At 46.1% G+C, this 16,977-nt stretch overlaps 1 protein-coding gene across 1 annotated transcript in view; it reads right to left on the bottom strand.

Annotated features, from left to right (window-relative positions):
- Positions 1-16,977, bottom strand: part of Mertk (MER proto-oncogene, tyrosine kinase) — a 109,342-nt gene that overhangs the window by 8,698 nt on the left and 83,667 nt on the right. Inside the window, exons 13-17 of the mRNA XM_042276206.2 lie at positions 16,230-16,310; positions 13,598-13,690; positions 12,130-12,248; positions 4,259-4,368; positions 1,638-1,797 (exon numbers count right to left, since the gene is read on the bottom strand). Coding sequence (XP_042132140.2) covers positions 1,638-1,797; positions 4,259-4,368; positions 12,130-12,248; positions 13,598-13,690; positions 16,230-16,310 — 563 coding nt within the window. The remainder of the gene's footprint in view (positions 1-1,637; positions 1,798-4,258; positions 4,369-12,129; positions 12,249-13,597; positions 13,691-16,229; positions 16,311-16,977) is intronic.

Raw genomic sequence — 16,977 nt, 5'->3', positions numbered from 1 at the left:
CTGTTTCATGGGGAAAGGTCATTTCTTTAAAGCCCTGACGAGGAAGCACAAAGCTGGTAATTATGTCCGTGGCCCACTGTTCTCCCAACACAGCAACACATGGGGTGGAAGCCCCATAGCTCCCCGGTTGTACCACAGCTGTTCCGGGAAACTTGGCTAACGGCAGATAGCGCCTCATCCCACATCAACACTGCTCACTTCGCGGTTGTGCTCTCACTGTGGAGCATTTTCTTTCCCCAAGCTCGGATCAAGGCTACAATTACACAGCATCTTCTCCATAGCATATGGGGTCCAAAGGCTACCAAATGAACTCATTCAATTTAATGTGACTATCTTAGTTACAGGCAAGAAGTCACCCATTTGTAGCGAAGAAACAGGGGACTCTGAAGGTCACATGCGAAGCATGGGTTCTGAATGTGAGCACTACACCACAATCGACTATTTGCAGAGTTAGACTTTCTACAAGATATAAAAGCCAGGTGTGACGACGCACACGTGTAATCGCAGCTACCGAGGAGGCGGAAGCAGGAGGACCGGGAGTTCAAGGACTTTCTAGGATACATAGACAGAGCCTGCTTCAAAAATAAAAGGTATAGCAGACTGGAGAGATGGCTCAGTGATTACCATCACTGACTGCTCTTCCGGAGGACCAGGGTTCAATTCCCAGCCCCCACGTGATGGCTCACAACCATCTGTAATTTCAGTGTCAGGGGATCTGACAGTCTTCTGGCCTCCATGGGCACTAGGCACACACATGCTGCACAGACATCCACAGAAGCCAAACATCCATACACATAAAAAATTAATAAAAAGGAAAGGGGGCTGGAGATGGCTCAGCAGTGAAGAGCACTTTCTGCTCTTGCAGAGGACCCAAGTTTGGTCCCTAGCATTCAATTTTGACTCATAATCACCTGTGACTGGCTCAGACTCCAGGGGATCTGATGCCTCCAGCCTCTGAGAACACCTGCATACATGTGCACAGATCCACATACAGATCCACATACTTATACACATAGTGAAAATAAGATCAAATCTTTTTTCTTTTTTGGTTTTTCGAGACAGGGTTTCTCTGTGTAGTTTTGGTGCCTGTCCTGGATCTCGCTCTGTGGACCAGGCTGGCTTCGAACTCGCAGAGATCTGCCTGGCTCTGCCTCCTGAGTGCTGGGATTAAAGGCGTGCTCCACCACCACCACCACCACCTAGCCCTGAAATTAAATCTTTTTTTTTTTTTTTTTTTTTTTGGTTTTTCGAGACAGGGTTTCTCTGTGTAGCTTTGCGCCTTTCCTGGAACTCACTTGGTAGCCCAGGCTAGCCTCGAACTCACAAAGATCCGCCTGCCTCTGCCTCCCGAGTGCTGGGATTAAAGGCGTGCGCCACCACCGCCCGGCGAAATTAAATCTTAGAGTAAAAAAGAGGGAGGCTGAGAAATTATATTAGCGTGCTCATATCATGTGTGAGGCCTAGGGTCAACCCCAGGACCACAAAAAGCAAATGAATGAGCAAATCTGTTAAATAAGAGCATGGTCCGAGCATGCTCCCAGCCCCCAGTTTATCAGAGTGCAATTCCCTGCACCATCAATCTCCATCATTTCTCTCTGTGTGTCCCCATCTTTGTCCAATCAAAGCTCTGTACACACCACGTCACTTTTGCTTGTGTAGACTCGGTCTGCCAGGCTCTCTATGGCGATCCACTTCACAGGCATTTTGGCAATGCGGCCTTGGCGGTAATAGTCACCACTGTATATCTTCTTAGAGAGGCCAAAGTCGGCCACACAGACAGTCATGTCATCACGCAACCTGTGAAGAGTGAATTGAGGTCCTCAGCAACCTCGGGAGCAGAGCCTTTCATCCCAGGTCTGTATCAGATGCGTGAAAAGTAACTAAAGATACGGGGTGGTTATAGGTGTGACTCAGCAGACGCTTGGTTTGATTCCCAGCACAGCATAAATGGGAATAGTAGCAAATGCTTCTAATCCCAGCACTTGGGAGGTGGAAGGAACAACAAAGGTTCAAGGTCGTCCTTAGTTGCTTGGCAAGTTCAAGGCCAGCCGGGGGTTCATGACACCCTTACAGGAAGAGGAGGAAGAGAGGAAGGGAAGGAGCAAGGAGAAAGAAGGAAGGAAGGAAAAGGAACGAGGGAAGAGAAGGAGGAAGGAGGGGGAGAAGGAGAAAAGAAAGGAAGGAAGGAAAGAAGGAAAGAAAGAAGGTAGGAAGAGAAGGAGGAAGGAAAAAAGGAGGAGAAGACACAGAGCCCATGAGCTTGAGTAGGGAGCTGCTTTAAGATCAAAGACATGGCAAATAAGGACTAGACACTACTGTATTCCATCACTCTGGCCTGGGTGGGGCTGGTCCAGCAAAGGCACCCAGGCACAGTGGGGAGGCACTGGGAGGACAAAGATGCGGCAGAGCAGGATGGAGGAACAGTAGCTCCTCCTGGTCCTTCCCTGGATGGCATCAGGCCATGGCCATCCCTGGAAGCAGCACTGGCCTCACAGACTATGCAAGGCCTTGTGGAGGGGAGGCAGGAGAGGAGGAGAAGTCTGGGAGACGGGGAAGCACACACTGAAAGATGGCGCCGAAGGCCTTCTTGCTAACGTAGCCAGCTGTGGGAGGACTGAACTGGAAAGTTAAAGGGAAACAAATTGCAATCATAGTCCAAGCTAGTAAAACAGGTCATAGACAGGGAGGAGGAAAAGGAAGAGAGAGGAGACAGAGAGGAGACAGGGAGGGGGAGGAGAGAGGTAGGAGGTGACTGAGCTATCCTTGTTTGTCTGGCATTAACTTTTTTTTTTTTTTTTTTAAAGACAGGGTCTCATGTAGCCCAGATTGGCCTGGAACTTGCCATGCTGCTGAGGATAACTATGAACTGTGGTCTCCTCCTGCCTCCGTCTCCTGAGTGTTGGGAGTACAGGTAGACACACCCAAAAGTCTCATACTTTCAGTTTAGGGCCAACTAGACAGGCAGTCCTCCTACCTGGCAGGAAAAACATGAAGGGCATATTAAAAGAAAAATAACATTTCATGATCTCTATCCACAGTTGAAATCCCCTGGGGCTTTAAAAACTGAAGTAAAAGGGGGAGGGGACAGTTGAGAAGAGCGACTGTCAAATCTCTGACCAAGAAAAGCACACATGGGCCACTCCCTCGTCCCACAACAGGGAAGTTAAAATCTGACATCAGGTAATAGTTCTGTTGCAGCAGGGTAAAGAAACGGAGAAAATTCAAGTCCAAAGTTCTTACGTAAATTCTTGTAATTCGTCATCTGCTGTGACAGAAAAGCTTCCAGGTATTTAAGGTACCAAATTTTATCACAGGTGTGGGGTAGATATGAATGCAAGTTCCTGGAAAGAAACTACACCTCACGTTGAATCTTCTAGAAGGCTGATTATCTGGTTAGAAGTTCAGTGATTGTGGAGCGGCTGGAATGTCGCAGGGCAGAGTCTAACTACAGCGTATCTTGAGCTATCTTTAGCTCACTAAATTGCCATTCTCTGCCCACCTCTGTGTCTGACCTAAGGTCCTTCAATTATCAGATGAAACCTCTGGGTGTATTAACTTAGCAGACAGCTTTTCACCAATCAAGGCCAAAACTGCCAACAGACAGCATCTGAGGCCCACAGCAGAAGTTTATTTACCCACCTACCTGATGTTCCCACCAATGTATTTGAAAGTGTGTGGATTTTGCTTCTCTTTGTCATGTTACTATAAAAATCTAGAAACAGCTACCATTTTGGGATATGATATTTGAGGTAGTTGAATCTGTATTCTTAGGTCATAGTCACTCATATTTGACTCTTGAATACACTGTCTCTTACCCTCTTTGAGAAGAGAGCTTTCTTTGTGTGTCAACAAAGACTTGGGGAAATGGCCTTTAGGATTTTTATTATTGCCATTCAAGTTATACTATGGTTAGCTGACTTACATACTATCGAGGGTCCAAAGCCAGCTGATGGCTTTTGGAAAAGAGCACAAAGATCACGCCTAGTACACCTAGCTGAGTGACAAGAAAAAAACAGACTAATCAGAAGAGAGAGCTTTGGACACTAGCCAGATTCTTAGAGGCAGAGACATAGAAAACCTCCAAGGAAGAGCCCAGTCAAAATCAGAGAGAGAGAAATCCCATCCAAAGCAAGGCACTCCATTCCACCTCCAAGCCATCTGCCCTTTATAATATAACAGCAAGTCACTCCCCGCCCTATGAAGTTCAAGGCCATGAAGTCAAGTGACCGGGCCTCCCTAGGATGGCTAAGGTTCTTACATGCAGTTTCGAGCTGCTAAATCCCGATGAAGAAAATTCCTGTTGCTCAGATACTCCATTCCCTGGGCAATGTCCACCATGAACTTCAACAGTGTCTGCAGGGGGATGACCTAACGGGAGGAAACAAAAAAAGAGACATTATGGTTTAGAAAGAAAAGCTGGCAAGTTACTCTCACTCAAGGGGAAACAGTGATGTATTATTATTATTATTTTATGTGTATAAGCATTTTGCCTGAATGTATGTATGTGCACCCTGTGTGTGCTTAGCACCCAAGGAGGCCAGGAGAGGGTGTCAGATCCCCCTAGAACTGGAATCACAGATGGTCGTGAACTGCTGTGTAGGTGCTGGGACTCTAACCTGGGTCCTCTGCAAGAGCAGCCAGTGCTCTTAGCTGCTGGGCCATCTCTGCAGCCTTGGAAATGGTGTTCTTATTCCCTAAGTTAGAAAGTTAGAAAGAAATCTTTCCTTTCTGTGTCGTCAACTTTTTAAAGGGAGATATTTTGCTTTGAGAAGCGTTCTACGTAGTTCAGGCAGGACTACAACTCAAGATCCTCCTGCCTCAGCTTCCCCAGTGCTGGGATGACCTGGCTCAGATATAATGCAAATAATGCTTCAAAACAGGAATAAAGAAGAAACTCTCCAAAATCTCTTGAAAAGCGTTACATTCTCTTTGCTATTGAAAGTGTTTCAGATGAAAAACATTTTGTATCTTTTCACTGGTCATGAGGTCAAAGGTGAGCCTTCACATCCCGAGAGGCACCGAGCAGAGGACCATGCCAGCAGAGAGGACGAGGGAGGAGCGCCTTATTGTTTGCTTTAAATTTTCTTCTACATCTACCTGTGTACTTTGTATGCGTGAGGGAGGGAGGGAGGGGTCACCTGGGCCACCGCACACATTTGGAGGTCAGAGGACAATCTGCGACAGTCGGTTCTCTCCCTCCATCATGTGGGGCCCAGGGAATGAACTCAGGTTGTCGAGCTTGGTCGAAAGCACCGTGATCTGCTGAACCAGCACACTGGCTCAAGGGCCAGGTTGTAACGAGGGAAGGGGAGGTATTCTGGGAAAGGGTCAGACGTTTGGGAGGGGAAAACCCACCTCTTAGGAGCTGGTTCTAATTCTGAATTCTTGCTATCATTTTTTATTCTTCCTCCCCTCCCCCCTTTTCTTCTCCTCCTTTTCTTTCTATTGGTTGTGTGTGGCATGACCAAGGTTGGTCTCTGGGCCTCACATATGCTAAGATAAGACAGCCCATTTTACTTCGAGATAATTTGAAAGATAATTTTCTTCTTCTAGACAGCAACAATTAGGGGCAGGTCTTCACCCCTTATCTTTGAACTGAAATACAAGTACACATTCAGAAATTCTATTCTTTCTCTCTAGGGTCTTTCTAGATTTCAGCCACCTAATGTTTTCTCTGTGTTGTAAAAATCAGACAAAACTGCTTTGTGAGTAAACATGTCACCGGTGGGCTGGGGATGCAGCTCAGTGGTAGAAGACTCATGTAGCATAGACTCACAACCCTGCAACCCTGGGTTTACTACCAGCCCTAACACACACACACACACACACACACACACACACACACACACACACACACACACACACACACACCGAGCGGGAGAGGAGACAGAGGGAAAGATAAAAAATATCAGGTGTCGTGGCTCATTCCTTTTATACAGCACTTGAGAGGCTGAGGCAGGAGACTTTCTAAGAATTTGAGCCCAGCCTGGGATATAAAATAAGACCCTGTCTCAAAACAAAAATAACAATAACAAATTCCTAAAAGAAAAAAAGGAAAGCAGGGAGGCAGGGAGAGAGGGAGAGAGGGAGGCAGGGAGGGGGAGAGAGGCAGAGAGGGGGCCTTCCAGGCATTTAGAATTGGTTCTAAGGATGATGACTAATGAAGATCTCCAAGTAGTAATTTAAAGTTTTATTGCAGTCATGGCACTAGAGAAAGGCTGACTACAGGTTCCGGGCAATCATGAATCACGAGTGCTTTGTCCACAGTCTACCCCTCCCCTCTCCCCCCCATGAATCATGAGTGGTTTGTCCACAGTACCCGCTCCCCACCCCCACCCCACCACCGCAGAACATTGGATTTGTCATGGCTCCTTCTCCAAGGACTGTGAGGTCCCTAGAGTGGTATTCACAGGGCACTGCATTTTGTTTTGTTTCTTCTGGTACTGGGGATGGAACTCCGGGCCTTGTGTTAGATAGGTTCACTAGCATTCAGCTATAAGCTTGAACACTACACTTTCAATGACATATTTCCCAACCATGACACATGCCAATTATATAGTGCACATGAAACCAAAATGCCATAATTATCTTTACCCTAAGTAACAGAGTTACGAAAAAGGTAAACGAATCAAACATGGAAGTTTTGCCTCTTCTCTCTGTATTTAGGGCGTTTAGTTTTCCAGATGCTTATTTCCAAGACGGGGTTTGGGTCTTTGAAACAGCAAACTCTATTGTCATTAGTGAGCTGTATGAATAGAAGATACTACTAATGTGCGATATTTTTTCCTGTAATAGTTACATTATTCTTGGAGTCTGTGACTAAAAGTTACTTACAAAATAACTGCACAGAACAATTTAAAGATGAGGTGAGAAAACTGCAGATGTTGCTACAGAGATTTTTACTTACTAGGGACAACAATCTGAAAGGAAGGAAGCAAAGGAAACAATTTAGCTACAATGGAATTAAAACACTCAGGAACGAATTTAACAAAGAAGCATGCAACTTATCATTTTGCGTTCTCTCACAGTGCTGGAGACAATGTAAAAATCCAAATATATGAAGGAAGTATCCTCTACTCATGGCTTAGAAAACTTAATATTATTATAATGTCAATACCGCTTAACTTCTATATTCCATATAAGCCCTGTCCCAATGCCAAGTGGCTTCTTTGTAAAGTGGAATGAGTTGATTCTAAAATTCCATATGGAAATCCACAGAGCTCAGAATATCTACAACAGGCTTGAAGAAGAACATGGCTAAAAGGCTCAGACTTACTAAGCGGCCCTCTAATTAAAGTGGCGAAGTCAGAGGATAGGTAGGCGTGGACACAACCACTGATGAAATTGAATTGACAGTTCAGGCCTGGGAAGACGGTTCACTGGGAAGAGCACCGTGATACAAGGGTGAACACTTGAGTTTGGATCCCCAGGACCCACATAAGGCTGGGCAAGGCAGCAGGAGCCCACAGTCCCAGCTCTCCTAATGTGAGATGGGAGGCAGAGACAGGGGAATGCCTGGAAGCTCTTAGGACAGCTAGCCTGGTACACTCAGCAGAGAGCAGCAGACCCCACATTAAAGGAAGTGGAAGGTGGGGATAGGTACCAGGTACAGGAGACTGTCCTGTGACCTTCACACCTATACCCGATGCTGGGACAGCAGGCGTATACCAGCACACCTAGTTTTTGCAGTGCTGGAACCAGAAGCCAGGGGTCCAAGTGGGCCCAGCAAGCACTCTGCCTGCTGCGGCTCTAGCCCTCAAGGACAATATTTTACAACCCCGAGGATCTTGGAAGGGAATTCATCATGGATGGACCCATGCATGATGGCCAGGAACTTGTAGTGAGCCCTCTTCTTTAGGGCCATGGCTGCATTAAAATATTTTGTGTCACTTGGAGGTCTTCTGTGGTCACCATCCTCATAACCAAGTCCAACAGTGACTTTCTTTCTTTCTCTTTCCTTCTTTTTGAACACTTTAAGATTTTTATTACATTTATTTAGTTTGGGACATTCGTATTCTTTCACCATATGGTTCCTGGGGATCAAACTCCAGTCTTAGGCTCGGTAGCAAGCATCTGTATCTACTGAACGGTCTCCATAGCCCTCTTCTAAACTCCTTAAGTGGGAGAATTGTGCAGCATCTCAATAAAGTTGTTGCAAAGAACGTAATGTTCTAAGAAAAGGGATCAGGGAGGGGGAGGGGAGACAGATGGACACAGAGGTGGAGGTCGGGAGAAAGAGGTGAGGAGAGTCTCTGGATGCTAGCCTGTGACACTTAAAGCAGCCTCTGCCATCTTATAACCAAGTGCAGTACCACCGCAGATGTAAAGTCCGAGGGTGGGGTGATGCCAGACACCCAATGCTACAGTCAGAACTGGCTGCCTCTGGAGCAATGCTACCCCGGCTCTGTTGCCCAGGCTGCCCTTCTACTTGTGATCCTCCTGCTTCAGCCTCCTCAGTAGCTGGGATCATGGCCTGTGACACCAGGCTCAACTCTGTATCTCCTTTTAAAAGGTGATTCTGAGTTGTTTTTTTTTTTTTTTTTTTTTTTTTTTGGTTTTTCGAGACAGGGTTTCTCTGTGTAGCTTTGCGCCTTTCCTGGGACTCACTTGGTAGCCCAGGCTGGCCTCGAACTCACAGAGATCCGCCTGGCTCTGCCTCCCGAGTGCTGGGATTAAAGGCGTGCGCCACCACCGCCCGGCCTGAGTTGGTTTTGATATTATATGCTAGTAAAGCCAATTTCCTTCCTACAGAGCCCAAAGTGCAACTCCCCTGTACTCCTAAAGGGTAACTCCCCTGCTGTAGACCTCTCTGCTGTAGACTTCTCTGTCCATCCTCCCCTGCTGTGGTGTCTCTCTCTCCATCCTCCCCTGCTGTGGTGTCTCTCTGTCCATCCTCCTCTGCTATAGACCTCTCTGTCCATCCTCCCCTGCTGAGGTGTCTTTCTGTCCATCCTCCTCTGCTGTGGTGTCTCTCTGTCCATCTTCCTCTGCTGTGGTGTCTCTCTGTCCATCCTTCTGTGCTGTGGTGTCTCTCTGTCCATCCTCCCCTGCTGTAGACCTCTCTGCTGTAGACTTCTCTGTCCATCCTCCCCTGCTGTGGTGTCTCTCTCTCCATCCTCCCCTGCTGTGGTGTCTCTCTGTCCATCCTCCTCTGCTATAGACCTCTCTGTCCATCCTCCCCTGCTGAGGTGTCTTTCTGTCCATCCTCCTCTGCTGTGGTGTCTCTCTGTCCATCTTCCTCTGCTGTGGTGTCTCTCTGTCCATCCTTCTGTGCTGTGGTGTCTCTCTGTCCATCCTCCTCTGCTGTAGACCTCTCTGTCCATCCTCCTCTGCTGTGGTGTCTCTCTGTCCATCCTCCCCTGCTTTGCCCTTGCCCCCAGAGACAACTTGCGGTCTCTACAACTGCCCCAGGAGAAAACCAAAGGTTCCAACAACATGTGTGCTCTCATCCCTCACCCCCATCCTGGTCACATGCTTCTCTTCCCTTGTTTCATTTCCACCATGGCAGCGCAGACTATTAAAGCTTCTCCGGTCAGAACTCCTCCCTTCCCCAAAGCTCTAGAGCAGACGCACATTTCCGCTTGATGCATGCCATCCCAGCTGCCATCCTCGGTAAGATGCTGAGGTGGTGCTTATCATCTGCCTGTCTGTCCTGCACACCTCCAGGGACACTGTCCATGGCGAGGACAGTGACACTTGGACCAGAATCCAGGCCCGGTTCAGAAGCTCATTGAGACTTAATCTTGGATGACGGTAGTTGGAACAAAAGGTCTTTATGCCGAGGGAACTGACTTGAGCAAAGAAGCAGCCTTGAATAAAGCCGGGTGTTCCAGCTACTCTCTGAACTCTGTGTCTTCCACCTTTATGGCAGGCTACAAACTATCAGAATGTAAAAGCATATTCCTTTTCATTCCTGTCACACCCGGGAGTTAGTCTCTACCGCTGAGGACCTGTACCCTGTACTTTTGCAAAGGGAAATAACCAGTCAAGAAACTACTCTGTGCTTGCTTTCCTCAGTTGTTGTTTTGTTTAAAAGAAAAAAAGATGACAGCAGAACTTTGGCCAGTGGAAGCAGAACTATTAAAGTGTGCTGAGGGTGGGGTGGAGGATGGGGAGGTGGGGGAGTGTGAAGAAGCAGGATAGAGTGGGAAGAAGCACACTCTACAGTGTTAAAACTTACAGAAAGGTTGCAGTATTCCAGTCAATGGTGTGGGGACAGAGGATGGGCAGACTGTTTCATGGATCAGAGGGAGGGCTCAGAAACAGACCTGCAGTGTGCAGCCTGTCAAGTTCTTGACAGAGGTGTGAAAGCAATTTAGTAGATTAAAGGTGGCCTTTTCATAAATGATGACCAATTACATACAGAACTAACCAACCAAAAAAATAAAAAAAGAAACCTTAGGATCAGGATGTGGCTTAGTTGGTTAGAGTGTTTATAAAGCATGCAAGTAGCCCTGGGCTCAATCCCCAGCACCACAGGAATGGGACATGGTGGTACACACCTGTAATCCAGAACTCTGGAGGCAGAAACAGACAGGAGGATCAGAAGTTAAAGGACATCCTTAGTTATATAATGAGTTTGAGGTCAGTTTGGGCTATAAGATTCCCTGGGCAAAATAGTAGGAGTACTAGGAGTAGCAGTAGCAGTAATAGTAATAATAGTAATAATAATAATAATAATACAAAAGAAAGTGCCTTGAATTAAATATCAGAGATTCTACAAAAATTGACTCAAAATGAATACTCAAATAAATCATGTAAAACTGAACAGTTTTAAGAAAGCAGCAGGGGAAAAAAAAAACAATTTAACTAAGGGGTTAGTAAAGTGTTCTCAGACGTAACAGCCAAAGCATGACACACGAAAGACTAACTGCCCTCAGCAGAGTCCTGCTGTTGGTGGCAGCTAAGAGGACAGCGGTGCCTGTGTCAGAGCATGCCCTGGTATCAACTGGTTGGTACAGTTCCTTCCCACCGCTGCACCGTTGGGCAGCCATGACTTAGGGACTGCTGGCCCACAGCAAATTCTGTCCTAAGCTAGGGTGAGTCCTGATAGAGGTCAGCCCCATGTTTTCCCGTTGCGGGTGCCTGTGGTGATGCTGCCATCTCAGAGAAGTGATGGAGCGGAGTGATGGGCCAGCCTGAGTATGCCGTGGACACAAATCACAGCTCCTGCTCATAGGCACAGGTCTGCCCACAGGGAACATGAGAGGGGTACACAGTGCTCACTTCACAAGGAGGCCCGCGGCAATGTCTCCATCATAGGATCCCCAAATCTACAATCTTTGAAGTCCACAGTAAAAACTGACCCCAAAGAGGACAAGCCTTTTTTGTTTGTTTGTTTGTTTGTTTTTTCCAGACAAGGTTTCTCTGTGTAACAGCCCTAGCTGTCCTGGAACTTGCTCTGTAGACCAGGCTGGCCTTGAACTCACAAAGATCCACCTGCCTCTGCCTCCCGAGTGCTGGGATTAGAGGTGTGCGCCACCACCGCCCAGCGAGGACAAGCCTTTAAATTCATGCTCCCGAATCTCTGAGATGACCCATTATTAGCTTTCTGGGTATAACCCAGATTGCAAAGGCTGTGCAGTCCTCGGGGTGTAAGGGAGTAACAGAGTACAAGGTTGGCAGCTGAGCCCTCTCGCCTTGCCATATCTGCCTGCAACCCATCTTAGTGAGGACCACAAGATGATTCAGTCACAAACGAGTATCTCACACTTCAAAGGCTGAAACCCATGACTCCAAGAAGGGCTCTAAAATTTACTTTAGGAGAGCTGGGTGTGGTGGTACAAATTTGTGACGCCAGCACTCGGGAGGCTAGCCTGGGCTATAATGTGAACTTACCTCAAATAAACAAAACACAGCTCTTTAGGAGAGCTGCCTTTACCAGTCTGTGATGAATAAAGGCTCCAAAGGCTGCAGTCAAGGAGACTTTGGCCCAAGATTGTGGGACCACCTGGTCTCCTCCCACCATGAACAGGGATAAAGACTCATTCATAGGCCTGTCAAGGGGGTGTACAGTGAACTCTGAACCAAGGCCAGCGTCCTTCTCTGCATTTCAGAGACCCTGGGGTTGTCCAAGTTGTCACGAAAGCTTCAGGAACAGTTGAGAGGCAGCACAAGTGGCCTGTTTACCTTTGGTCTTGTTTCTATCCGGGAATAGAGCAGAAACGTGTGCAGATCTCCGTATTTCATGAAGGGTAAAATCACCATGGGCTTCGGGATGCCTTGAGAGCTCATTTCTATACACACGCCTGAAATTGAAAACAGGACCAGTTACAAAGAGCCCTTGTTAGGTATGAACACAATGAACACATAAACCCCGGAGGCCCACTGGCCACATTGGAGCCATGTGCTACCAGGTCAAGAGGTGAAGAAATCACAGGCTCAGAGCTCTCACAGTGGATTCTAGCATATGTAACACCTGCCAGCTGTATGACTCTTTTTCTTTTTTTCCTTCCTTCCTTCCTTCCTTCCTTCCTTCCTTCCTTCCTTCCTTCCTTCCTTCCTTCCTTCCTTCCTTCCTTCTCTCTCTCTCTCTCTCTCTCTCTCTCTCTCTCTCTCTCTCTCTCTCTCTCTCTCTCTCTCATGTTAGGCTAGTATTTGCAAGAGAACTCTCAAAACTCAATCTGTCACAAGAACAGACAACTAGAAACCAAAGGGATTTTGTGTTTTGTTTTTGTTAGACTGAATAACTGAGGGGTACAGACCTCAGAGAATCTGGGGGCAAATTAGCTAAGTACTCCTATGAAGAGGTCTACTGCAACCAGATGTTTAAAGTTATTAAAGCATTTTTGAGGATTTACAGGTAAAACCCCTCCTGAGCTTTCAGTGACTGAAGTTACAATGCTTTAGCATGGAATTCTAGAATGAACTGGTCACCTGATCCTAGGCTTACAAAGTGTAACGTGTCAAGCAAAGTTGAATGTCTCTCCTAGTCTGCTAAAGCCACCAACTGCAAACAATTGACATTAGATTTTATCCAAACCTTAGCTTTCACATCTCTACAGCATCAGCCATACAGAACTCTGAAAGATCACTGAAAGGTTTATTATGGACTGAGGCAAAGGGCAGGCAAGAAACAGGCCAGCATTTTTAGATTGTTTCTCTATCTAAGAATATTGCCCCTTGCACATCATGCACTGATACCCATGTCTGTATTTTTTAACATGGATATTTATATAAAGCCAAATTTCATTAAATTGTGTTTATGAAATAGTCAGTGTGCTGTGCCATGACTCACAAGTTGGTTCATAAATTATTTCTCAAAGACTATTTAGAGAAATGTCTAGGTTTACAGCTTTACTTCACTGGTTTTCAATTCACAGACAGCCTTTACCCCACAAAGACTATCACGTGACTAGCTCTTTGAGTCACTGGGCACTATTTTAACTGACAATCTCTAATTTCTGTGGACACTCTCTCTATCTCTAATTCCATTGGCACTCAGAAAACACAAACCCATTTTCACTCTCAGTCTCGGAAGGTAGGATGCCCCAGGTTGTGATTTTTAGTATAAACCTCTCTACACCAAAGCTTTTCTTTTTCCTCTACAGCACACAGCGGCCCCTCCCAGCCTCACTCCGGCATCTCCCTGAGGTACCTAGAAGCCGGATGACGTTTGGGTGGTTGAAGTCTTTCATGCACGCCGCTTCACTGAGAAACTCCTCGATCTCCCGTTGAGAAAAGTTGTCCACTAGAGGAGCAGATGGAAAATGCAGGGCTTGATCAACATCTTCAGGTTAGAGGAGGGGGACCAGAAACAGCACTTTTGTCCAGTAAAACTACAATCCACACCAGGCTTCACGGCGCATTCTTAACCCTCGGGGAAGCTGAGGCAGGAGGACTCAGAGGCTAGCCTGGGCTAAATAGCAAGACCCTGTCTCTAAAAGCAAACAAAACAAACAAACAAATCCCCCTTTCATACAAAAATAAAAACTCCTAAAATCAGGAAGAGGCTAAACTATAATGACAGGCAAGAGTACTTGCAGAGTTTGGGGGTTGGGAGGAGAGAAGAGAAAACCAAAGAGGAAACCTGAGGGATTTTCAGGCCACAACTGTTCAGCGTGATGCCGTACGAGGACATAGACCACTCATGCATTCGTCAAACTGGTAGAACTATACAAGACCAACAGTAAACACGAGTGAAAATAAAGAACTTCAGTAGATGATACGTCAGCGTGAGCACAGCAATTGAACAATATTCTAACGAAAGACAGTTGCTCCTTACACTAAAGTTGTGTGAGGATGGGGGACATATGGCAACTGTACTTTCTGCCTAGTTGTTCTGAAAACCTAAAACTGGTCTTAAAATGTTAGTTTAATAGACTTTTAATTTTAATAATAAAAAAAAATCTCCCCAAATCCAAAGTAATTTCAACTGATCTGTCACAATGACCTTTGCCTCCTCCTTGCTATGGATGCATGCCCAGGTTCATAGTGACTAATTGTTAAATCATGCCCATGAGCTGGGTACACTTCACACCAAAATTCTGAAATGTAACCAATTTAAGAGAACTATTTACAATTCATATTGGCCCATCAAGACAGCTCAGTGGATAAAGGACTTGCCCCAAAAGTTTGATGACCTGAATTTGATCCCTGGGAATGAACCCGCATGGTGGGAGAAAAAAACAGACACCCACAAGTTATCATCTGATCTCTACACACGTGCCATGGTCCAAGTGTGCGCACACATATACACACACACAAACAAATAAGTAAATGTGATAAAATTAAAAAAAATAAATTCAATATGATGCTATATGAAACCAGCCAGTCCCGAGAGACTAAATCCCGTTTGATTGCATTTGCAGGCAGTGCTTAGAGTGACAAACCAGACCGACAGTAGAATGGTCACTTCCTGGGTGGGGGAGGGGCATGGGGGGTGCAGAGTTTCAGTCTGAAAAGATGGAAAGTTTAAGATCTGGGTGGCAGTGATGGGTCCATGGCAACACGAAGATGCTAAATGCCATTGACCTATACATTTAAAAATGGTTAAGATGATAAATTTTATTCTATCTATATCTCGCTATAATCAAGAACAGACAAAACACAAGGCCAAGCCTGTCTTGAGGGATTTCTTTAACAGGGTGTAACTAGGGACTGAAATGGCCGGAGAGTTCCTAGCCAGGGTCTGTGCTGTTCTAAGGGTTTACTATCTATTTATCTCATCCAGGTACAGAAAACTTAGAAAAAGTATTTTAAAACTTTTACGTTGATAACATGTCTGTCACTTCGTCCTCACTGCTTCCCTTTGCTACAGAGCACCAGGGGACCTAACAGAAGGTGGGACGGAGGTCTGCCTGTAAACCTTACCCAAGGGCCAACCCCAGGCAAGTGGGGACTCAAGAGTCTTTTTTTTTAGGAAGTTTGAAACATGTATTTATTCCCCCACATCATCAATTTTATGTCCCCTCAAGAAAACAGCACTTAAGCCGGGCGGTGGTGGCGCACGCCTTTAATCCCAGCACTCGGGAGGCAGAGCCAGGCGGACCTTTGTGAGTTCGAGGCCAGCCTGGGCTACCAAGTGAGTTCCAGGAAAGGCGCAAGGCTACACAGAGAAACCCTGTCTCGAAAAACCGAAGAAAAAAAAGAAAAAAGAAAAAAGAAAACAGCACTTATGAATGACTGTGCCACCCCATGGATGACATCAACCTTTGATCACAATGTCAAGGGCTCTTGGAAAAGAGTCTAACAGGCGCTCTTTGGCATGCCCTAGTTTTTATTTTCTCTTCCACAGTGCTTGAGATTGGACCCATTGTGTGTGCTAGGTGAGTGAGAACTCTATTGAATTACATGGAGATTCTGAAGCCAGAGGCGGCTACCCTTTCAATCTTAGATAACCAGCATGACGTAATTCATGAGGGAGCTATTCTGAAGAAGTGGCCCCACTATCCTAGAGATCAGTCAGACCAATCCCTGGCGTCAGGTACTAACACTAGATCCTCCGGCCTCAGGAATTCATGGGGATCAGTAGCTGTACTAGATAATGGAGGGTGAGGGAGAAAGTTGGTAGAGTTGGTGGGAGTGACAATGGTTGCTTTGAGCATGAAGAACATACAACGCATGTGTACACAGAGAGCTCATCACGCATTTCTGCTGGTGACCATGCTCCCACATTGCCTCGTGGCCCATCAGCCACTGAGACCAGAGTACAACACTGCTCCACACGGAGCACCTGATATTGAGGTAATTGCCCACCCCAGAAGAATGGTTCCACGCTGGAAACTCACACTTCATGGTCTTCACGGCCACCTTCTGAGAAGTCCCGTCTTCCTGCTTCAGATTTCCTTCCATTACAGACCCAAACTCTCCTGTGAAGTGAAGCAACATCCATGTGATGCTGTGCAGATGCCCTCCTGACCACAGAAATGCAGAGCTGCGTGGTCCTGGAGTGACTCATCCACAGACATCGGACAGGACCTGCTCAGACACCTGCACAGCAGGCGTGCGCACTGGTATTATGAGCTTGAGTGGTCAGACTTCGCTCAGCTTGTCCCTTCACCAACCATTATAACTGACCCAAGATACTTAGAGGGGAACATGGAAATACTACTGAAGATCACAAAACTGTCTTTTTTAGCCCCAAGTGTTAGAGCTAGAACTCAGGGCACTATACATGTCAGGCAAGCATGCAACCACTGAACTACATCCCCAGCCCAAAGCACAAATTTAATAACACTATCATTTATGCTGAAAACAATTTTAAAATTTAAGTGCATATTTTTCATCAACTGAAGAAGTAAATCAACACCTTAAATGCATAGAACTCTGATCAATCAATAGATAATAATAAATAATAACTAATGAATCACGTGCTTTGTAATAAAGGAAGGGAATTTGTACTTCTAAAACTTACTCAGTTCCAGGGACTTCAGATGCCTATGACATCTGTCAGATCCGAGTTTCAAAACTCTCCTCTTTCATTTTAAGCTCCAAAGAAGAATTATTTGCATTATAACGCCAAGTCATAAAATCAGT

This window comes from Peromyscus maniculatus, chromosome 4, assembly GCF_049852395.1.
Source record: "Peromyscus maniculatus bairdii isolate BWxNUB_F1_BW_parent chromosome 4, HU_Pman_BW_mat_3.1, whole genome shotgun sequence".
Classification (NCBI taxonomy): domain Eukaryota; kingdom Metazoa; phylum Chordata; class Mammalia; order Rodentia; family Cricetidae; genus Peromyscus; species Peromyscus maniculatus.
The sequence above is the reverse complement of the archived record's forward strand: the minus strand, read 5'-3'. Positions and strand labels throughout refer to the sequence as shown.